This window comes from Falco cherrug, chromosome Z (genome assembly GCF_023634085.1).
Source record: "Falco cherrug isolate bFalChe1 chromosome Z, bFalChe1.pri, whole genome shotgun sequence".
Classification (NCBI taxonomy): domain Eukaryota; kingdom Metazoa; phylum Chordata; class Aves; order Falconiformes; family Falconidae; genus Falco; species Falco cherrug.
This window is the reverse complement of record NC_073720.1, coordinates 10,015,936-10,039,033: the sequence shown is the minus strand read 5'-3', so window position 1 is coordinate 10,039,033 and position 23,098 is coordinate 10,015,936. Positions and strand designations below refer to the sequence as shown.

General features: G+C 44.4%; 2 protein-coding genes across 6 annotated transcripts in view; one reads left to right on the top strand and one right to left on the bottom strand.

The window, feature by feature from the left end:
* The window catches only part of UBAP1 (ubiquitin associated protein 1), a 37,560-nt gene extending 32,942 nt beyond the window's left edge, over positions 1 to 4,618 (bottom strand). For 2 of the 5 annotated variants that reach the window (XM_055698701.1, XM_055698704.1), the window contains exon 1: positions 3,357 to 3,550. The gene's annotated coding sequence lies outside the window, so the exon portion shown is untranslated. Of the gene's footprint in view, positions 1 to 1,003; positions 1,026 to 3,356; positions 3,553 to 4,532 lie in introns of those variants that run through there. The other 3 variants (XM_055698702.1, XM_055698703.1, XM_027801927.2) reach the window with 3 other exon arrangements.
* The window catches only part of DCAF12 (DDB1 and CUL4 associated factor 12), a 31,756-nt gene continuing 13,075 nt past the window's right edge, over positions 4,418 to 23,098 (top strand). The window contains exons 1-5 of the mRNA XM_055698705.1: positions 4,418 to 4,710; positions 5,420 to 5,674; positions 18,219 to 18,425; positions 19,427 to 19,487; positions 21,909 to 22,102. Coding sequence (XP_055554680.1) covers positions 4,636 to 4,710; positions 5,420 to 5,674; positions 18,219 to 18,425; positions 19,427 to 19,487; positions 21,909 to 22,102 — 792 coding nt within the window. The 5' untranslated portion in view covers positions 4,418 to 4,635. The remainder of the gene's footprint in view (positions 4,711 to 5,419; positions 5,675 to 18,218; positions 18,426 to 19,426; positions 19,488 to 21,908; positions 22,103 to 23,098) is intronic.

Genomic DNA, 23,098 nt, shown 5'->3' with positions numbered 1-23,098 from the left:
GAGGATTACATACCTAGGTAATTAACACAAAAACCTGTGAGCTCAGGCTTGTATCAATCAACTGCAATCCCAATGATCAATTGTAGAGTGGTACATGCTGTAAGATCAATAGCATTGCCCTCGTAGTTATCAGTGCAAGCAGACACAATGCAGGGAAACCATCCTTTAATACACCCTGGAAGACCTACTTTTCCAAAGAACATTATTTCTAATCAGTAAATAACCCTTCTTTGCCTTTCCTTCAAACAATAGTTTTCAAAAACATCTTCCAGAGCTTTTCAATTACAGCTCCACTAGATCTTCTTTAAACTGACACTGATCTGAATTGCACTGATCATAATGCCTTTTGGTAGAGATCCTTGTAAAATGACAGCTGAAGCTCTGGAATTTATGATTGAAAAGATGGAGCGATCATGTTAGAAACAAAATGCCAGAGAAGGCTGGATAGACATTCTAAGAGGTAAAACTAAATTTCTCACAGACCATTTCATCAAAATATTCAACCCAGCGCCAACTGTAAAATGCAAGAACAAACTGATGTAAAAAACTTACAAAACCCAAATGTTAACAACAGTATTGTATATCCTGAATTAACAATCCCTGAAGTTTGTGGAAGCAACCAGAAACCATAATATTATACAGTTAAAAAGGAGGACGAGTAAGGTGATGCCTTCTGTGGCATTATAGCACTTTTGCCACCAGCACCAGCTCTGGCTGCCAGTGTGACAGTTAGACAAGGTGGTCTACTGGATCAGTCCAGAAACCTGACTCCTATTCTGTTGGTTAAATACTTTTGTCTCTAGGATAACAAGTACTGCTGGGCATGTGAACAATAGAGATGGAGCTCTTCCATGTAGTTTTGATGATTTTTCTATCCGTCAGCAAGTGTCCCAGCTGATCGGTATATTCACTACACTGATCAGCATACTTCTAAAATATTCTGAAAATTGAAATTCAGTTCATTAAAGAGAAACTAGCATTTATTCATTCATATGTTTTATACCTGAGATTTCCTTGGTTTTCCTTTTAAAGACTCAGGTAGCTTTGTTACAGTCTACACTTGACTTGGGCAGAGTGTCTGAACTTAAGCAGAAACAACTTCTTCCCCAATCTCTTTGTTCCAGTGCACCCACAGGGAAAAAAAAAACATCAAACTTGCAGACTACAACCAGCCAGCGAGACAAGAAAAGCGCAATCACTTTCAGGTTTTTTTCTGACAATAAAACCACAAGCTTGCAAAAGCTAAGTTTAAAACCTACATGCTTTCCCTCCCCTTATCCTTCAAATTAAAAGTTATGCCTAAAAGATTTCAGTCACCCAATTGCAAAGGTGATGTGATCTAAAGCATCACTGCCACTTTTGAGTCACAGCTCTGCATCCACAGAAAACTGAATTCATTAAGTACCAGTACTGCAACCTAACATCATCACACACATGGCCTTGAATAAATCAGTCCAACTGCTATGCTGCTACTGCATGTAACATCTCAGCCCTGCTCCCCTCCCTGTAGCGAGCATAGTGCTACACACATAGCTCCGTTCTGTATGAAGAAAAGGAGGAAGAAGCCAAAACAGCTTTTTCCCCTCTCCCCTGAAAAATGCCGTTGCAAAGCAGAGCTCCCAGATATGCAAGGTCAGCCCTAGGAAGCCAGCAGTTGCAGAAATGCCTGCACAGCAGCAGAAAGTCCCATGCTCTGAGGATGTTAAGGGAAGGAAGGTGAGGAAGAGGTCTAGTTAATTGCAGTACTCCCTCTTTTTCCTTAACAACTTAAATCACAGCTGGAGTAAGATTCCCCCTCACCAAGCTCCCATAAAAGCCTCTTAATCCCCTAACAGGCTGTGAGATGCAGCTACACCTTCTACCAGTAACACAGTCCGTAAAGTTACATCACACCAGCCACAATTCAGTTGTTCCTTAATTTGGCAATACTCATTTTTTATTTAGGAATACTCTCACCTCAAGCAACTTAAATTCAACATGTACACATTTTCACTGAATCCAGGATGGCAGCTATGTTAGTTGCCCAACCAAGAACCAGAGTTCACCTGCTTATCTCTATTCTAACAAGGCAGCATCAACATCGTAAGATTTGTAAGACTACTTTTTTTTTTACTTGCTTGGAATTTTTAAATTATGTGGGGAATAAAAACAGTTGATAAGGTGACCACTCATTTCCACCTATTGTGATTTCTCTTACTAATTAAAAAAAGCAATCCTAACTTTCCCTTTAAAATTATAGGTTTTGAGCTATCAAAACTCCGGAAGACAGTTCTTGAATTAACTCAATAGCTTCGTAGAACTGTTAAATGATTTACTTCTAGTAAGCACCGAGCTAAACAGAAATAAGGCTTTACCAGGAAGTTAGAAAGTAGGTAACTGAAGTATTCTTACACTAGTGTATACATGGTATGTCTGCATCTCAAATGCAGACAAAGATACAATCCTCCTCTTCCGCACTCAAAAGCGGAACAGCTAAGTGGAAGAGACCCAGAAAGCATAGAGAGATACGCAGAGGGCTAGGCTCAATGAAGTAAACAAGACTCTGGCTCTTCAGCCCACAAGTAATCACAACCAAAACCAGAATACAGCAGAAAATCTAAAATCATGAATGGCATAGGGAAGATAAGTACTATGGTCTTCATTAACACAAGAGCCAGAAGTCAACAAGTTACCTAAAGGCAGGCTTGACAAAAACTACATCCCGCACCCCAAACAAACGCAGGCATTTTGGTTCTTCACAGATTCAGTTACTGTGGGGAGGAACTTATTTCCAAGTATCATGGACACTAACCGCTTGCTCGGACTTCCAACAGCAGTCGGCTCTTGGACAGCAAATTCATCAAGGATTATTAAGCAGAAAGGCACTCCCTTGACTCAAGCAATCCCGAAACTGCTGGAAAGCGGGGGAGCGCGTGGAAAGAAGCGTCACCCTACCTGCCCGACCTCCCTCTACTGCCCGGGTCGACCCCAGGAGGCAGAGCCAGGGCTCCGTCCGTGAGCTGCCCGCGCAGGTTCTCGCCTCCATTAATCGGTACTTGCAAAGGCAGCACCGAGAGGCAGCGAGGGCGGGCAGCCCGGACACAGCGGCTCGCACCCGCCGCGCCCGGGCGAGCGGCCCCCAGCCTGCCAGCCCCCCCAGGGCCAGCGGCCCCGCCGCTACCCCACCAGCGCCTCATACCTACTGAATCAAGACGGGGGCGCGGAGCGCACCTCGCCCCAGACGAGAAGAAGCAGCGGCGAGGCGGAGGGTCGGGGAAGCGGCCCGCTACGCCCTCCCACCGCTACGCCCTCCCGCCCAGGCCCCGCTACGAGGGGGACCGGCACCCCACCAGCACCCCTCCCGGCCCACTCGTTACCTGCGCGGTGCCTGGCGGCCCCTGGCTGGCAGCTCCGGCTATCCCTGCGGTCACTGACCACCGACCACCGCCCGCCCCTACGAAACCCGCACAGCGTCGCCACCTCCGACCCCGCGACCGGGCGACGCCATCTTATCTGCCTCTCCTCCGCCTCGCCTCGCTTCCCCGGCGGCGAGCAGACGTCACGCCGCCAGGTCACCTGCCCTCGCCGGCCCAATCGGGAGGCGCTCGCGGTGACGTCACCGCAGCGGGGAGGGGCGGGGCGAAGGCGGGAGGAGCCCCCCCCCTATTCCCGTGAGGGGCGGGGCGGGGGCAGCGCCGGGGATCGTCTCTGTCCCCGTCGCCCTCCCCGTCACCGTCCCGGCCGCGGGCCCGCCGGGGGCCTACCCCAGAACCTGCTGCCCCCGCGGAGTTGGGCATAGGCACCTCCTGTGGCTGGAGACGCCAGAGAGTGCCCAACGGTCAGGAGCTGGCTGCTTGCGGTCCGCCTGCACGTTACCGGCTTCTCTCTTTTCTCCTCGTCCTCTTCTCCTCTGCAACCTCATTTGCAAAACGGCGATCGTGGGGTTTGGTCTACTCTAATTTTAGCCCCTGTAAGCACAGGGAAAAGTGCATGTGGGCGCACGAAAAAGCACGCATCGCTCCGCATCTGTTTTAGAAACACAAACATTCCCTATGCCCCACAGTTCCCCTGCAGTGCGGGAGTTTCCCGGTGGAACGGAGTAGCTCCAGCGCTTGGCTGGGCGCCTCACCGTGCAGCGGACAACGTGCACCGAACAACGTGCACCGGGCGCCGGAAGTCACCTGGGGAAGCCGGGTGGTGAAGCCAAGCTGCCTGCTAGTTAAATTGGGTCGTTAAATGTGCTCCCGGCATCGCCCGGCGAGCCACGGTTGCTCGGAAATACATACAGGTGAAGAAAAAAAGCCAGCCAGCGCTGGAACGGCCGGGTTGCGGGGAGGCCGCCCGCCGCCAGGGGGCGCGTCTGTCCCCCAAAGCAAAGGGGGCGGGCCTCCTCCGGTTGCTGGGAAACGAAGCTCTTGGGCGGGGCGGGGGAGCCGCCGCAAAGGTGCCACGCGACTGTCGTAAAAAAAATTAGTCCCAGGGAAAATGTCGTGAAGAGCGGTCGGAGGGGCCTGCGGCTGAAAAAGTGACCGGGACTGGCGTTCCGCACTTACATGCCCCGTCCCCCGGAGGCCGCCTCTCCCTGCTGCTCCATGTGGGGCCCGGTCCGGGCTGTCGGCCTCTCCTCCTCCTCCTCTTCCTTCTCCTGCTTCTACTATGGCCCGGAAAACAGTTAGCAGGAAGCGGAAAGCGGCGGCCGCCGCGGGGCCCGGCGGGCTCCAGGGGGGGCAGGTAGGCTGGGGCGCGGGGGCGGGGGGCAGCCCCCGTCCGCGGTGGGATGGCAGGTACCGGTGCCCGGACATCCAGGTGACCCTGAGCGGGACCTGCTGGTGTCTGGTTGGGGCGGGGAGGGGCGGCGGGGGGAGGTCCCGGTACCTGAGGAAGGTGTCGGGGGTGGGGCAAGCAGCCTCGTCGTCGGGGGGCGAGGTGCAGTGTGCAGCCCCGCGCCGGGGACTCGCCCGGGTCCCTCCCCCGCCCCGTGCCGCGCCGTTGGGGTCAGCCGTTCGTCCCGTAACGGCTGGATCCCTGCCGCCCCCTGGCCGAGCCATGCTGCGGGGCCGCCCCAGGCCGCTACGCAGGACGGTCGGTACCAGGCGGCCCCCGCGGTGTCACTGCCAGGCCCGCCGGGCGAACGGCGGGGGCTGCCCTCTCCTCTTGACAGTTCTTCCTCTCTGCTTCTTGTCTCTATAAGTGTCCGGCACCGAACCGGTGCGGGCTGCTTCTCCTGTCATCGCAGAGTTACTTCTTCAGTACATATTTACTGACATTTAATTTTACGTTGCTGAAGGCTGTATCAGCATTTCCAAGTTAATCTTTGCGTATGGTCTTCTATGGGTACTTTGGAAGACTTCACTAGTTTGCTGAGAATATATTTTAATTTGGAAGTGTCGTGCCTTAAGTTTGTTCTATTTGTAAAAATGTCCGTGTTTGTTTTCCACAGTATGGGTGGGATCACTCCATTCACAAAAGGAGAAGACTCTGCCCAGTGAAAAGGTCTCTGGTGTACTACCTGAAGGGTAGAGAGGTCAGAGTGCAGAACGAGTCCAGCTATCACCGCTTATTGCACGAATATGCAGCCCAGCAGCTTCCCAGCCTTCTGAGGGAGAGAGAATTTCACCTTGGAACCCTTAATAAAGTGTTTGCCTCCCAGTGGCTGAACCACCGACAAGTGGTGTGTGGGACAAAATGCAACACAGTAAGTACAACCTCCCCATTTCTTTTTCCCCTGTTAATTATTTCCACCCCCCATAATGATGCATACTGTAATCGAAGCATGTAGACTGCCAAGGAGAATATTAGGAAGTAATTAGGAGTGGAGTCAAAATCACACACAATTAATTTTGAATGAAGGTAATGCTTAATAATCACCTGTTCTCATCTGAAAATACAGCACTGTGCAGATGGCTGTGAACCTGAATGCAAGCCCTGTACCTCATGCAGCATCTGTCTAATGCACAGAGTGATTTATATCTGTTTGAGGGATGGAGAGCAACGATAGGGTTGGATTTATCTTCTTGTCTTGCAAATGGAAAGTTAATGAACGATGCTAGCTCTGCTAAATGGTAGGTATCTTGCTTGGCTAAGTTGCTAGTAAGACTTTTCTTCATTGTGGTCCGTCTTCCATGGTTTGGTTTTATGTATGTTTGTGTGCTGAAGATTTTGAAAAGTTGCTTCGAAACTTAAAGCTGTGATTAAACTCCACATAATTGTCAGAGTAGCTACTAATGTTCCAAGCTTTAAAAATTTATTTCATATCTTCAGGATTATCCTTTGCTTGGTTACCTCGTGACTTGTTCACTCCAAATCTGTTTGTAGTGTTCAGATATGTTTGTATACCTTTATAGGTTTCAGAAAAAAGTGCTTCAGGCTCTTGAGTTGATGCTTTGAATTTGAAACATTATAGGGAAATATTAAAATTATGTCTGATGTGATTAATAAATGGAGGACTTCACACTTCTTAGATCATACTCTCTCTGATGGAGTTTGTAGCCCAGCTTCACTGGCTGAGGTTGCAATTTCACATATGAAGTTCCGATTAAATTAGTGCAAAATCCAAAATTTGTTCTTTGCAGGTTGGTTAGCACCACAGAAGGGAATTGTGTTGTAAGGAATGTATAGATGAAGCACTCTTAAATCTCAAAATATATCAGTTTGTGTGATTGTTTCTTTGCCTCAAGATTTTCTGTGCCAAAACTACTCAGTGATCTGACCTGCAAGGGATAGTGGTATGTTTTTCTTTTCAGATGTTCTGTTAGTATTCATAGTTACATAGCAGGTGGCTTTCATGCAGTAGCTATTAAGAAGCAAGGCCTACCTGTATAAATTAAACAATCCTTTTAACAGCAATAAGCCTGAAATAGAATCTTTTTGTATTCTTTCTCTATGTGTGTTTATTGCCCCGGCTGGTCAGCAGCCAGCGCTGTTTGTGGAACAGCTTGCAGGAGACAAACTCCTGCTGAAACACAAGCTCTCCAAAAATCTCGCTTACTCTAGCAAGATGACTGCATGTTTTATAGAGCTGCAACAATTTTGCTGTGTTCTGTAACTTCTGTAGTTTCCAGTGCTGCTGCAGCGAAGATAAATGGGCAAGTGTGTTGTTAATGCAACCTAGCAGAAAATTGTTTGGGACCAAACAATCACGGAACTGAAGAGGGATTCAACCATATTGTTGTTCCTACTGCATACGCTGCAACGAAGTCTATGCTTCCACAGCTAGACTTAATGTTACAGATGGATCTTGTCTTTTAATAAGCAAAATGCAACAATTACAAAAAAGTCACTTCAGCATTGTGAAAGTTTTTATATGAATTATGAATACTGTAGTAGCTTTAGCTTGGTTGCTTTGTGTTCACATTTGAACAAGTAGAGTGTTAAACTCTACACTCTAATTATGAGATTTTTCTCTCATCCCCTGAGTAAGCAGCTTAATAACGAAGAATCCCTTTGTTGATTCTCACACACTGAAGTGGTGGTATTTAAGTTGGGAGCAAATGTAAAATGCCTTGGTTGACTTTAATGGCGTTTGCTGCATTGGAGGTGCATGTAATTAAAGTTAATGCAACAGAAAAACTTAAACCATAGCAGTTATTTTAATCAAAGCCTTAATGTGGCAGTGAGAGCTTTTAGCATTTAATTTATAAATTGCCCTTGGCTATGCTGTGCCAAAAAGGTTCACTATTTTTAATAACAAAACAAAAATACACTCCTGTCATAGAGAAGTAGGTTTGGGTTTAGTCACTTACTTGATAGTACTAGTCAGTCTAAACAATGAAGAGAATATGTAGCTGTCTGTCACTTGCTCATTTTTAATGAGGATTATAACTTGTTTAATTATTTGGGCTGATTTTTTATCCTTCAAAATATCCCTTGGTATGATTGTGTATATCAAATAACTTTATTGTTCTCCAGTGGATCCTGGTGCTCACAGTTGGGCAGCTGGATGTCAGATATTTGGGGTTCTTAAAGGTACATGCTTTTCCTGATAGTTTTAGGACTATGGAATCTATACAAGCATTCAAGCGTCTAAAAATTCAAACACAAGCATCTGGGCATTCTTGAGGCAGGGTTCATGTTTGCAAGAATCTCCTAGATCTTGCATGCAGTGGGCTTCTTGGTGTTTTTCAGTTGAGATGAAAAAGCAGGCAAACCTCTGAGAGGTGCAGACTATTAGGGCAACTAAATTACCAAAGGCTGATACCATGAAGTCTCAGGATGCTGTTGTCTGTAATCAGCGTCTGCTGTTCAAGGTTCTTAGGGAAACTGAGATATACGTAGGAGACAAGCTTATGGCAAACAAAAACACTGAATATGAGCTTGCTGTATTTTTCTTCTTATTTTTTTTTACTGTTCCAGGAAATGGCAAAGATTAAAGCAGCTTCTAAAAAGAAGTTCCAATAATAATTTTGCAGCTTCTTTTGCTCCCTTAGTTCTACGTATATATGTTCAGGACATCATTCTTTTGCTAATTGTGAAATTAAGGATGAAAAAAATACAAGAGCTGTAAATCATTCTGTAAATACAGGAAACTCATTAGTTTCCAGTTGCTTGAAAATATAATTGCCTGGAATCTTAATATTCTTGTTTGCTTCCCTTACTCACACCTAGGCAGGCCAGACAGATGTATTTGTGTTTAAAAACCTCCTTACCAAATGCTTTCTTCTGTTTTCTCGAGTGGCTTTTCCAAGGCATGAATGGGTTGGTGTATGAATGCTAGCTGATACCTTTTCTCTCTTTGGTAGATTCATGTGTTGCCTTGGGTGCCCTCCTGTGTATCACCATTCTTGTTTCTTCTTAGAGACTTCAAATTTCTTAGAGAGCCTGTGTCTGGCTCTGATTTGTTTGAGAGCCCATACAATTAAAAACTAGCCTTGGAGTCCTGGGGTTGTAGTGGTGAAACAGTAACACAGTTACTCTTCCATTCGTGAATATGGACTCTTTATAGAGAAAAGATTTTCACTTGCTTTGCAAGTTAATGTATCTTCTGGCTTTGCATAGTAATGAAGAATCAAGAAGACCGCTTGCTTCTGATCCCAGGCAAGGAGTGACAAGTCATGTTCCTGCAGTTTGTAACTCTATGCTAAGTTCACTGAACAGTAGTGACTGAATCTCTGTGAATCACAGAATGGTCAGGGTTGGAGGGGACCTCTGGAGATCCAGTTCAACCCCACTGCTAAAGCAGGTTCCCCTAGAGCAGGTTGCACAGAGTTGTGTCCAGGCAGGTTTTGAATGTCTCCAGAGAAGGAGATGCCACAGCCTCTCTGGGCAGCCTGTTCCAGGGCTCTGTCACCCTCAAGGTGAAGAAGTTCTTCCTCAGATTCAGGTGAAACTTTCAGTGCTTCTGTTTGTGATTGCTGCCCCTTGTCCCATCGCTGGGCACCAATGAACAGAGCTTGGACCCATCCTCCTGACACTTAAGGTATTTGTGTGCATTGATAAGATCCCCTCTCAATCTCCTCCAGGCTAAAGAGGCCCAGCTCCCTCAGCCTTTCCTCACCAGGCAGATGCTCCAGTCCCCTGATGGTCTTTGCAGCCCCCACCGGACCCTCCCCAGCAGTTCCCAGTCCCCCCTGAACTGGGGAGCCCAGCACTGGGCACAGCACTGCAGGTGGGACCTCACCAGGGCAGAGCAGAGGGGGAGGATCCCCCCTCGACCTGCTGGCCCCGCTCCTCCTCATGCCCCCCAGGGTCCCACTGGCCTGCTTGGCCACCGGGGCACATAGCTGGCCCACGGGCAACTGGCTGCCCACCGGGGCACACAGCTGGCCCACGGGCAACTGGCTGCCCAGCAGCACTCCCAGGTCCTTCTCCGCAGAGCTGCCCCCCAGCAGGTCACCCCAGCCTGTGCTGGTGCCTGGGGCTGTCCCTCCCCAGGGGCAGGACCCTACACGTGCCGCTGTGGAACTTCATGAGGTTCCTCTGCCCGACTCTCCAGCCCGTCCAGGTCTCTCTGAACGGCAGCGCAGCCTCCTGGTGTGTCAGCCGCTCCTCCCAGTTCTGCATCATCAGCAAACTTGCTGAGGGTGCGCTCAGTCCCTTCGTCCAGGTCAATGGTGAATGAGTTGAACGGGACCGGGCCCAGCACCGACCCCTGGGAGCACCGCGAGCTACAGGCCTCCAGCTGGACTCTGCGCCGCTGCTCACAACGCCCTGAACTCTGCTGTTCCGCCAGCTCTCGATCCACCTCACTGTCCACTCATCTAGTCCACACTGCCTGAGCTTACGTGTCAGGATCTTATGGGAGACAGTGTCAAAAGCCTTGCTGAGATCAAGGCAGACAACATCCACCACTGGCCTCCCCTCATCTACCCAGCCAGACATTCCATCAGAGAAGGCTATCGGGTTGGTCAGGCATGATTCCCCCTTGGTGAATCTGTGTTGACTCTTCCTGGTGACCTCCTTTTCCTCCACGTGGTTTGAGATGACCACCAGGATGAGCTGTTCCATCACCTTTCCAGGGATGGTGGTGAGGCTGACTGGCCTGTAGTCTCCCGGATCCTCCCTCTTGCCCTTTTTGAAGACTGGAGCAACATTGGCTTTCCTCCTGTCTTCAGGCACCTCTCCTGTCCTGTAAAGTTCTGATGCCTTGACTCCTCCATTCAACTTTTTTTTCAGTGACTCATGAGTAAATAGTTTGTTTCTTGTCTCAAGAGCATTTGGTTTGCTGTCAAATGCATGTTAATACCCATGTCTTGTCTTCAGAGTCCGGTATGTTCTGTGCCAGGTGTGATGTGGGTGGTAGTGGTGCCCTTTAGCAGGCAAAGTCTTTCGCTTTTACATCCTTTGCCATCTGTTGACATGTGTTAACTGTCTGCCAGCCTCCTGGAATTAAACACAAGAGGGCAAGACACAAGTAAAAATGGACAAATGTGATTTTATCAGTGAACAAATCCAGTGACATCAAAGTGCATGTCCTTTAGCTAGTAGTGATTCAGAGCTTCATAGCAAGGTGGAATGCCTTGGTGTTGTCCCTGGAAATGTGAATTCAGAGTCACTCATCCTGCTGGCTGCTTTTACCTCTGGTCATTTCTCAGATAATTTCTTTGTATTCTGGATTCTTTTGCTTTGGACCATTTCAAGGAGGATGAGTGAGACCATTATCTACTTTTGTCACCTGTACTGCACAACCTGTGAGTAGGTTTTGTTCTAAGATTAGTGTGTGGCTGATCTAACAACCAAGCTGGTCTCCGTGATACTTGGAAAGTCATGGCAGTCAGGTGAAGACCCTGGTGACTGGAAAAAGAGAAACATTGTACCCATTTTTAAAAATGGTAGAAAGGGGGACCCTGGGAACTACCAACCTGTCACCTTCCCTCTGTGCCTGCGAGGATCATGGAACAGTTTCTCCTAAAGCTATGCTAAGGCACATGGAGGACAGGGAGGTGATATGATACAGCCATCATGGCTTTACCAAGGGGCAGTCCTGCCTGACCAACCTAATAGCCTTCTATGATGGAGTGATTCATCACTGGACAAGGGAAGAGCTACAGATGTTTTCTGTTGGGACTTCTGTAAGGCCTTTGACACAGTCCCCCACAACATCCTGCTCTCTAAATTGGAGAGATATCAGTTTGATGGATATACTGTTCAGGGATGAGGAATTGGTTGGGTGGTTGCATCCAAAGAGTAGTCATCAATGGCTTGATGTCTAGGAAGAGATTGATGATGAGTGGTGTCCCTCAGGGGATCTGTATTCATAGGACCATAGAATGGTTTGGGTTGGCAAGGACCTTAAAGATCATCTAGTTCCAACCCCCCTGTCATGGGCAGGGACACCTTCCACCAGACCAGGCTGCTCAAAGCCCCATCCAGCCTGGCCTTGAACACTGCCAGGGATGGGGCTTCCACAACTTCTCTGGGCAACCTGTTCCAGTGCCTCACCACCCTTACAGTGAAGAATTTCTTCCTTATATCTAATCTAAAGCCTACCCTCTCTCAGCTTAAAGCCATTTTTGTCCTATCACTATATGCCTTTGCAGTTGCACACAGAGGTGGGATGTGCCTCGTCCCTGGAAGCCTCCCAGGTCAGCCTGGACGGGGCTCTCAGAACCTCCTCTACTTGAGACGGCCCTGCCCCTTGCTGGCGGGTTGGGCCCGGCGACCTCTGAGGGTCCCTCCCAGCCCAAACTGTTCTGTGTTCTGATCTCCGCTGGAAAAGGAGTTATGCCAGTTTGGCAACTTAGTCTTCAAAGAGTCCGTGTTTCTTTGGAGCCTGACATACATTAGTAAATCTGCATTGCTATAGAGTGGAAGAACTTTACGCTGAGTATTTTTAAACAGAAAAGAGATGTTTACAATGTGAATAAAAGACAAGACTGACAACTGGGAAAAATCAAACTGTGCTACTCAGCGTGCCCAGCAATAATACTGGTGTAGTGATGCTGTGAGCATAGTCTTGCTTTTGCTGTTGTGTTAGCAAAAAACTTATTTGAAGGGGAACAAGGATGCCATTTTCCAGCTTGCCCCTGAAGGTGAACTCTTTGTGACCAGTTGAAGCTGGTCTGGAGCTGTGCTGCTGCAGAAAGGGATGTTCCCACCTGCTCATTCTTGCTGGCAAAGATGTGCAAGTGGCTAGGGAGTCAGCTGGATCACCTTGCTGCTTTGTGATGGGTTTTCTGTTAGGGTTAGTTTTCAGCAAGGGTAGAGATATGATCAGCTGACCTTGCGGCTACCTGAGGCCTGGTTACTGTCACAAGGGTGGTAAGGCTGGGTGGGTGAGGAGGAAGCACATAGAGTTTCAAATATTGGGTTAAGCCAATTGTGAAACTTCATCATGATCAATTATGTTTTAGTGAGTCTGTTTTTAGCAAGGCAATGTATTTATTTGGGGTTTCTTACAAATGTTAGTATGAATGACTAATGTCTATTTGATTTCTGAGAGCAGAATGTGAAGACATGGGACACAGAGCATATCATGAGTACTTCTTGCATGAAGAATAAGCTATCTCTTTTGTGCATGTTTTTTGTGCCTTGCAAATCTACATCCATCCTGTTTGTGTAATAAAAACATACTGTAGCTCAGGGTGGCAACCTTTGTTTTTGTTCCAGTTGATTTATCAACTGAAAAATAAGGCTGCCTTTTTATCTGCTGCTGTTTTGTGTGCAGTGGCAGCAGTGGAGGGCATGAGAAATTCTATGTGCTGCCTTGAAACAGTATTTCATAGGCCTTGTGGTTTAAAGTCAATGCTTTCAGTTAAAGATGTATGGGAAGGGCACTTATATTTAATTAATTTGTTTCTTTAGGGTTTTTTTGCCCCCTAAACTGTTGTCTCTGAGAGATAGGTCAAAAAATGGAGGTAGCTTTAATGGAAGACTGTGGCAAACTGTTCTGCTCTCAGTATGGTATCTAAGAGAAAGGTGGATTTTGCATTTCACGCTCTGGTCCCCAGATGCTCAATTCCCTGCCACAGTCTTTACTTTTGGCAAATTGATTACTGAAGTTCTTAGTCAATGAAGTGGGGCAGTTTCTTGATTAACTTGATTGGAAGCTGTTTGTAAAGAGGACAGCCACGTAGTAATTGTATGGGATCCATTTGCCAAAATGACTTCTCACCACTTCTTCAAAGCAAAAGAAATGTATCAATACAGCTAGTAATCTCATTGGGTGTGAAAAGTAGGGGCAGATCATGAAGATTCATGGCTATGACAGCTGTAGTACCTAGCCATGACTGCCTGTCTGTCTTGATCCTTGAGTGACAGCACTGTTGTACATCTGAATTGCTTTAAAGGGAGGGGGGAAAAAGGAAGATGATTTTCTCTCAGTCATGTAGTCCGGCCTGTTTCCTCGTTAGAACAAGGTTGTCCTGCAGAGAACATGATAGCAAATCCAGCTCTGTTTCCTACAGATGAAGTGTGTAGGACTTGCGGCAGGTGGCCAAAGCAATCCTGGCTTGGTAAATCCTGGATGTTAAGTTATTTGGCATGCTAATGGCTTACCTGCGTATGTTTTAGTAGCAGGAAGAGCTGAATTATGCACAAAGCTTAAAATTGAGAGACAAATGTAAACAGTTTACTGTTTGGAGATTGGTGGGGGTTTACTGCATCCAGGAAAAGTTCTTGGGGCTGGTTTTTAGTTTCTATATAATGACTAGCTAGAAAAGAAGTTCTTATTCCTGCTTGAGATAAAGAAAAAAATAAATGTATAGTTCAGCTGTCAGGACTTTTCAAGACTCTAAGAGAGTCCAGGCTGCTTTGGAGTTACTTGCAGATGTACTTTTTTCCAAGAGTAGCGAAGGTACCAGTTTGCTTGGAAGAACTAGGCCAATTTCCATTTTTTCTTTGTATTTATGTTATTGTATGCTGTGGTTTTGGCCACACTTGTTTAAAGCAGTCACATTCTTTACTTTGTTTACTGTAGTGTCTCTAATTACTCTAGTGCCTCTAAAGCTCTTAAAACAGCATTTACATTTTCTGCATTCTTAGTCTATCTTGTTTCTTAACATTTCTTCCCTTTTGGCTTTAGAAGTGTCTGACTGTTGGCTTCTGTCGTTGGATTTGCATGGAAGATTTCTTGGCAACCAGTGGTGCAGCTTGCAAGTGTGAGCCTCTGGCTTCCTGGCCTGCTGTAGGTGATGCAGGTGTCCTGGCATACACAGGCAGTGGTTGCTTATTTTATTCTAGGGAGATGGTGTTTGTTTTTACACTCAGTGTTCCTCACCAAGCGAGGAGAGAAGGTACTGCTTAGAACTTCACAGCTGAAACTACAGAGCCAGTCCCTTAACTGTGCAGTTTCTTGCCCTAAGAGCAGTTGCTGTTCTGGTTACTAGTGGTGCAAGAATTATTTACTTTAAAAAAGAAAAAGAGAAAGAAAAAAGAAGTAGATATCTGTAGTGAAAAACAAGAAATAATTTGAAAAACATGGGATGTTAGCTAATCCTTACAAACAGTTAACAAAGCGTGGCATTCAGAGAAGGAACAGACACCATAAATAAAGCTGACAAATGCCAGGTTGGGGCATAACTAGGTAAGCTCAAGGACTAAGAAATGGTTAGCAAGAAGGAAATGGTTAGGGAGACTAACCAAAAAATTACTTGAATTATGTGTGAAGTATCCTAATCAGCATGCTAAAAGATTCACCCTCGAACAAAGCAAGCCCCTGCCCACAGAACAGGAGTGGTGAAAAAATTTGTACCTTTAAATGGAGTTGAGGCTTTTAAGAGCCAGTGAGAACTAAGTGTGATGTAATTGTAAACAGTAATTCGAAGTGTATTGTGGTTTACTGTGTGTTAAGAGGGGTGCAGCTTTGTACATTCACTACCTAGCACCCACCTCTGCACAGACATGCAGTAAATGACACCTCAGCTCTGTGCATCATCGGCTCTTGCACACTAGGTGAAGAACCAAGATTTGGGGTAACAGTAGTACTATGCAACTGGAGAAGTGAGGAAATGACAAAGCAATGCAAAGATTGACAATGAATTAGAGGGTGGTACAGGCAGGTGAAAGCACTGCAAGAAATATGTCTGGTTGCTGCTTCTGAGAATATCTTAATTTGGAAACTTATTGTAGGAAAATTATGTTGAAGATGCAGGGCAGTAATGTGAGGGTCTGATCTTCAGCATTCTGTGTTTCCAAGTTCTTTACCTTTTCAGCCCAACTAGTTTAGAGTTTAACTAAAGGAATTTTGCGTTACAAGTAAGTCTGTATTAACCTTGTATCAAATATGGATGTATGGCAGTGGTGTCAGACTGGAGAATGTGAAGGGTTTTTCATTTCAGTCCGCATACCTGTTGAGATGCTCTTCCAAGTACCTGTCTCTTACAGCTGAAGCATGATTTTCCTGAGTCTGTGGAAACCCCGAGGTGTTTTCCTAATTAGCACTTCTGGTGCCAGCTTTAGGACCTGCAATTCTTAATTTTAGGTACTTCACTGTTGATTTTGTGGGTATGTCAGTAGTTGAAGGAGGACAGGGGAACGGATTGGATGTTTCTGCTGGAGGGAAATACTGAGGAGGAAAAGAGGATATCTAGTCATATGGGTGTTACTAAAAATCGTAACCAAGGAAACTCCAAACCAAATGGTAGTTTCGAAAGCAGGCATCGGTTTATTGCAACGTTGGGTGCGTGGGGGATTTTTCTTCCTAACTTGCAAATAAAGCTGCTTGAGGGTACACCCCCCACCCCCCACCCACCCCGTTATGTACAGCAGAGCGGTTGCATATTCGTAGTATGCTACATATGCATTGTCATTCACACGCAGGATGGGTTACAAGTTTCTCGCCTCTAACCCAAATTAGCGCGCATCCTCTGATAGCACTGCTGAAGCTCTTTACCAGCTATGCGTGCTCCCCAAGCAGGGCTTTGCCCTCTTTTGGGGTGAGCTATTTGAGTCGGAGGTCACCATCTCCCACTGCCACAATTACTTTGGTCCTACTTTGAACTAACATTCTGTTTGTGGACTGCCACACCTTATCAGCTTGTCTTCTCTTGCAGCTAGAACTTCCTCACTTGCAGACTTCTTTTGCCTAGCATAGGTAATGATGTTCTTTTCACCATTTTGTTCTTTGATTGTGACATCAGCAAAAGAAGAGGGGCTTGTCCTTTGTTCTTTCCAACTAAATTGGTTTTTTAAGTCTTTGGTATGAGGGGAAGGACAAGGGAGCATGAAAGCATGGGCGAGTGCTGGTCCTGATGATGCAGTGACCTTGTTAGTTTTCAGGGATGTGGCAAGGGTGGAGGGACTGCTCTGTGCATTGTGTTTTTATCAGCTGTCTCAGGCAGTGAACTACATTGTAAGGCTTTGGGAAAAGTGTGGAGTGCCTCTCCCCTGCTCAGCTGCACTTCAGCTTTCGCCTGACCCCACAACTGCATGCAAAATGAAGAAATACACAGGAAAATTCAGTTTCTTAAGGAGCAATCATCTATTTGTGCAAGACTGATACCTACAGAGGAAGATCTTTTGCAGGCTGAAGGTGATTCACAATTCTAGACACAACACACAAATAGTGATGAATGGATTTCAGCTTTCTGTGTAGAAGAGGTTTAACATACCATACTTCATCAGGTGTTGATTTGACATTAATATTCTGCTAGTTCAGTGCAAGAATAATAGATGGGGGGGGGGGTTATGTTTATTAAAGAACAGATCTATAGTTTGTGAGTTCACCAAAAGCAACTTTTACATATAACCTTTCTTTGAGAACTTCTAGATTTCTCTCTGTCCTTCTAGAAATGTCTGACAAATTATTTGAGTTTTCTTTTTTTGTTGTTGCCTTTTCCAGTTACTTCCAGAGGCTTTGAGACAACATTCTTTGGTTGTAGAAGGAACAAACTTAAGGGGTGAGGGGTGGAATTTAATTATAAACCTGGGCTATTCTACATCATTTTCCTTAGTGCCAAGTCACCTTCAGATGCTCCATTTCCATGCTTCACTCATGTTCCCTCACAGGGCATTGTCCTCTCTGTTACACATATTTGACTGCTAGTGCATCTGCCCTCTGAACAACATCTGTGAAATGATCCAGCACAAGAGCCTCCCAAATGAATGTGCACTTTGGAAGGCAACGTAAACCTTTGTTCTGGATTAGATTGTAACCCTATGGTTGCATATCTTTGGACTGACACAACTCTGTGTATAATGTCTGTTTGAAGAGTTGTAAGGCTTTATAACTGAGTTTTCTGCCAAGGGGACAGCAACATAGAGCTCCGACTTGTAGTCTTTTTGCAGGGTGAGGTTATGTAACTAGATACCTTTTGGTTTTTTTCTAGATGTTTGCACTGGCAGTACTATATTTAGTTACTGTTCTCTGTGTATCACCAGAAAATAAACTCCAGTTACATAAATTTGTAAAGTATCAGTTTGCCCAAGCTAAAACTTTATAGCAAGTATCTTACCTTGGAGGCAGAAGACTTGTGCTAAGCCCTCTGGGGCTTACTGGCTGTTTTGAGGTGGGTCTTTCTCACTGTAGTACAGGGAAACTAAAAAACTCTATTTTGTCATGGCACTGAAAAGGGAAAAGAGTTTTAGGTTCAAGGGCTTTGTTAAATGGGAAACCTCCCATCACAAATTCCTCTCCTTTCTCTTCCGTTGCTGTGAAAACCAGTTGAGATGACTGAAATAAAGCTCACTGTAATTAAGTTGGTTTACTTGTTTTCAGAAGAAATTTATGCAGTTTTCACCTGTCCTTGCAGCATTTGTGTATTCCAGCTTGAAAAGAACGTCAATTAGAAATAGGGGGGATATTTGACCATCTTGGTTTTTTTATCTCTTCAGTCATGACTTACATCTCCTATTTTTTTCCCCAGTTATTTGTAGTAGATGTCCAGACTGGTCAAATTACCAAGATTCCTATTCTGAAAGATCGTGAACCTGGCATGGTGAACCAGCAGGGATGTGGTATTCATGCCATTGAGCTCAACCCCTCGAGGACTCTGCTGGCCACAGGTGGAGATAACCCTAACAGTCTCGCCATTTACCGTCTGCCTACACTTGATCCTGTCTGCGTGGGAGATGTAAGTGGGAGTATTTGGGGGAAGTTAGTTCTGTCACTTACAAGAATTGCTGCTTTGAAGTGCCTAATGTCAGAGCAAGGTTAAGATTTGGGAGTCTTGTAGTGGAGAGTGAATTTCTGAAAGCTTGAAAACATTCCTGATTAGCTTGTCTTTTTTTGTTAAGATATCTTAAATACGAGTGAGTACACAAATGTGAGACAGTTCTCAGTGTTCTAAGTCAGATTTCTTCCTCACGTGAATTCAGGTCTACTTCAGATTACTTTAAGCACTGAAAATGTAACAAAATCTTAAATGTTGAAGTCTAATTGTGGTGATGAACTCTGAAACTAGTTTTTTGAAAAATCTCTTTGGAGAATTTGAAAAGATGGTACAAATTGTTCAGATTTTCCCCATACGTGCAGCTTATGTATGTATTATTCCAGATGCAGAACTTGGCTTTGAGAATTAGTTCTAACCCAGTGGCTTACGGCAGTTTGGTAGACTCTGGTATTCCTTATATTTCTGAAACATCATGAGGCCTTTTTAAAATAGCCATTCTTAAAAAGAAAAAAGGCTGAGATGAGTATAGTGGTGTCCTATAAGCACTTCTCTTTCAAATTCTCCTTTCTATTCAGGACTTCACATAGAAGTTAACTACAGCGGCAGAGGACAGGTCAGAATTTCTGCAGAAGCAGATAACCAGCTGCAGAAAGGCTCAAGTCTGAAGATTTGTATGACTTGCTAGTCATTTTCTTGCTCCTGTGACTTTGCAGCTTTTCAAACAAAACTAGAATCTTACAGTCTTTTTTTACCCACAGATTTCTCACCTGCTTAAGGAAAGATTCTTTAAGTTATAGTCTTGAAGAATGAATCTGCAGGTCATATATTATAAACATAAGATTTTGGTTACTTTTTATAATATGGTTGTGCGGTTGAGGAAATAAAGTATGTAGCTACTTTACAGAAGTAAAGTAGTGTACTCTAGAGTATAATGGCACAGAAAAACCTCTTTTTTCTTTTAGGATGGACATAAGGACTGGATATTTTCAATTGCATGGATTAGTGATACTATGGCTGTTTCTGGTAAAGTAGATTTTTCTCTTCCCCCCTTCCCCGCCCCCCTTTCCAGAATTTTATACTGATGTACAGAACTTGGTAGGTCTTAGGGAAGTACCTTTATCCCTTGGATACTTGAATTGTTAGTTCAGTAAGATTTTTTATGTTTTTTTTAACAAAAAGCTAATCCTGGAATTTGATGTTGAATTTAATATAAAAGGTGATCCTTGCAAGTCTGCAACCCAGTATCTGCGTTCAAAAAACACTGTCACATAGTAAGCTTGCAGAGATCAGCAGAGATGATTGCAAATATCCAAGGGAAACATAAGGACCCAATGGAATATAAGCACAGCATGTGAGATAGAAAATACTGAGAGCAGCACAGTTCAGTGTTCTCAAGAATGGAGGCGTGAGTAGAACACTGCCATGTTCTCTGTTGTGTGATGCTTACAGCAGGATGTAGGTTCTAGTCTCCAGAGCTGAGACACCAGGGGAAAATTTACTGAAAGCAATTAGCAAGTCTGATTGCTAAACTGAGTTCTTTAGAACTTGGCTGATGATCCTAATCATGAGGAAAAAAAAAAAGACAACTAACTTAAGAAATTTTAATCTTACAGATTTCAATAACATCTGTATCTGAAAGTGTGGAGCAGAAATATTTGAACTCCAAACACTGAGGATATAGCAAATACCTTTATGTGAATTAAGAAACTGCCAATTTTTTGTTACTTTCTTGGTGCAGGTTAAATGCTACAGGAGGAAAAATGGGCATTTTGTCCCATAGCAGTTCACACAGATCGTATAGCCTGAGGTTAAGAGATTAGGCAGCTACTTTCTCACTGCTGTCAAAACAGTTGAGAGTACAAAGGGGACCAGGGGCTCGGTTATTCCTCTTGCTTGTGTTAGCTTCAGCAAGAACAAGGTAGGGCTCTGCTTGTAAAACGTCCAACAGTGTATTTCAGTAGTCTGTGAACATAAAATTAAACTCTGACTAAGCAGCCATAGCTGAGGGAGAATGCATAACTTCACTCAGTTGTACTAGCTGGACAAAAGATTTCCATGGCAAAAGTTTCAGATGGGATGAATAATTCCCAGGATGGCATGAGTCTAGGGTAACAAATTATATTCTCCTTAGCTTCAGGGCTAACTTGTTGAAAAACATACTTTTCTCTTGCTAAGGCTATTAAAAGGGACAACATCCTCCTTAAGTGTGTCAAGATGTTTAGAAATTCTACTGTTGAGAATTTAGCCTCCATAGCAAACAAGATTAGATGCCATTAAAAACCATCAGCATGTAAATTGAGTGGCAGGTTGTTGTGTCATATGCTGCTTGCACCTATGCAAGTGCCATTAGGAAGCTCCTTTTATATTTGGCTGTAGTAGGTGATAGTGCCAAATGACTGAATCCATCTGTGAGGGGGCAAAGCTATCTCTGCTGTGCTGGACCACCCGTGTTGCAACAAGATGTTTTGCTGAACTGATTTTGAGGCTTATTCCCTATGATGTACCAAAGCTTATAAATTCAGTACTCTGATTTAGATACTTAGTCTTTTCTGGCATCTTAATTATGCATTCCCTGTGAGAGGAGGAGGGATGTGTTCTTCACATTGTCAGTGAAGAAACTGAGGTAGGTGTCAAATCTGTCAGAGCTGACTTAGATGGAAGTTAGTTGTCTAAACACTAGAAAGGATGGGTATAAGGCCTTGGGTTAAGCCTGTGTTGATCTATGAACCAAAGACATTCAGATTGTGTCATCCAGTATTGTTATTCTTGTTGATTCATATTTTGGATTAATGTCTTCAAATTCAGTAGAAAAATAAGATGAGTTCGTGCTTATTTAACCTCAGTTCCTGCGCTACATTCTTTAAACAAGAAGTTGCACAGGTTTTAGCAAAATAATGTTTTTAATCAGTTTCATCCAAATTCATATAAACTGCGGTTTATGTTCAGTTCATGGATATTTGTGTACATATCCATAAACATACTGGTAGAAATCAAATGAACCCAAAATGACATAAACCCAAATGAGTTTTCTTGGGGGTTTCTGTATTGGCTTAACAGACTGTCAATCTTAGCCTTGGTAAACCACGCTGAACATGTAAGCTATTTAGTCACATTGGAGTTTATTCTATGGGTGACTCTTTAATGGTGATTGTTGTACAGGATTGTGGTTTTTGATGCATCCTCATCAGTTTGAAAACAGATGAGGTAATCTATGCTTGGAAACCATGCAGACAAACAAGCTGACAATGAGTTCGCAATGTTATGAACTTTACAGCTCAGTAAATCACATTTTTATTAATAATTAACATGTAAGCATCAACATTGTGTTCAGTTAGATTAATTGTATCCTTTCTTTCTTTCAGACCCTATTGTTTATTCCTTTTTTAAAAAGGGGAGTTATGTGTATATGAAATGGACTACTTATCTATGGATTATTTTATTCAGGTTCCCGAGATGGTTCAATGGGTCTCTGGGAAGTCACCGAAGATGTGTTGTCCAAAAGTGATGCTAGGCATAATCTCTCTCAAGTTCCTGTCTATGCCCACATTGCACACAGGGCTTTGAAGGATATCCCCAAGGAGAACACCAATCCTCACAACTGCAAAGTCCGAGCATTGGCCTTCAACAACAAGAACAAGGTCAGTAAGAGAAGCAAAACAGTTGAGAAGTCCTAAAACTGTCCATATGTATTAGAAAAAGAAAAAAAGTTACCTAAATATAAAATCCTGCAGAAGCAACCTAATATTTTTTTCTCTGATCCTTTTGCATCCTTATCATGTGAGGTGGTAGTCTTCATGTGCTGTATCTGCTTCTGCCACAAGTGAATGGAGCTCAAATGTTTTTTCTAAATTCAGGAGGCCTAGAGCTGAGTACTCATTACAGTCTGTTTCAGCTTAGTAAATGCATCTCTGCACTCCTGAGTCCAGACAAGGAGGTTTCCGTTTCCTTGTACAGCTTCATACAAAGGTTTGGAAATGAGTCCCAAATTCATTATCCGTAGGCGACACCATCCGGTCACTGCTAGAAATCCTGAGTTCTCTTTTTTGACTTGGGGGGGTGGGGCGGCAGGGGGGGGAGGGGGGCGTGTTGGAGTTGGGGAGGGCGGTGATTTGGTAAGTCACCTCCTTCCTTTCAACTCCAAATTTTCTTTCTCCTTGGGCTGTTTCAGATCCAAGACAAATCACATTTTACTGAATAATTTGTGCTTTCTTTTATGACACTGTATCCTTGACATTGCTCAGATTGTTTTGCTAGTACACTACCAAAGATCATAGGACTGTTCTTAAATCCTTGAGGAAGCACTGTCCAGCATAATTGCTTTAAGTATTCTGTTGTGAGGTTCTCCCATTCAAAAGCAAACTACTTCAGAATTTGTTCATCCAATGGAATGCAAAACAAGGCATCTTTTAATCCAATACTGTAAAAGAAACATTTGAATCAACTATCACTGTTAACAAAGTATAAGGATTAGGCACTACTGGGTATACATCAATCACTATTTGATTAATAGCCCTTAGATCTTGTACTAAACAATATTCTTGTGAATGTGGCTTTACAAAAATCCATGGATTAGAAGATTATTCACTATAGGCTCCAGTCCAACCTGAGCTACCAATTTCATAGGATATTGTTTT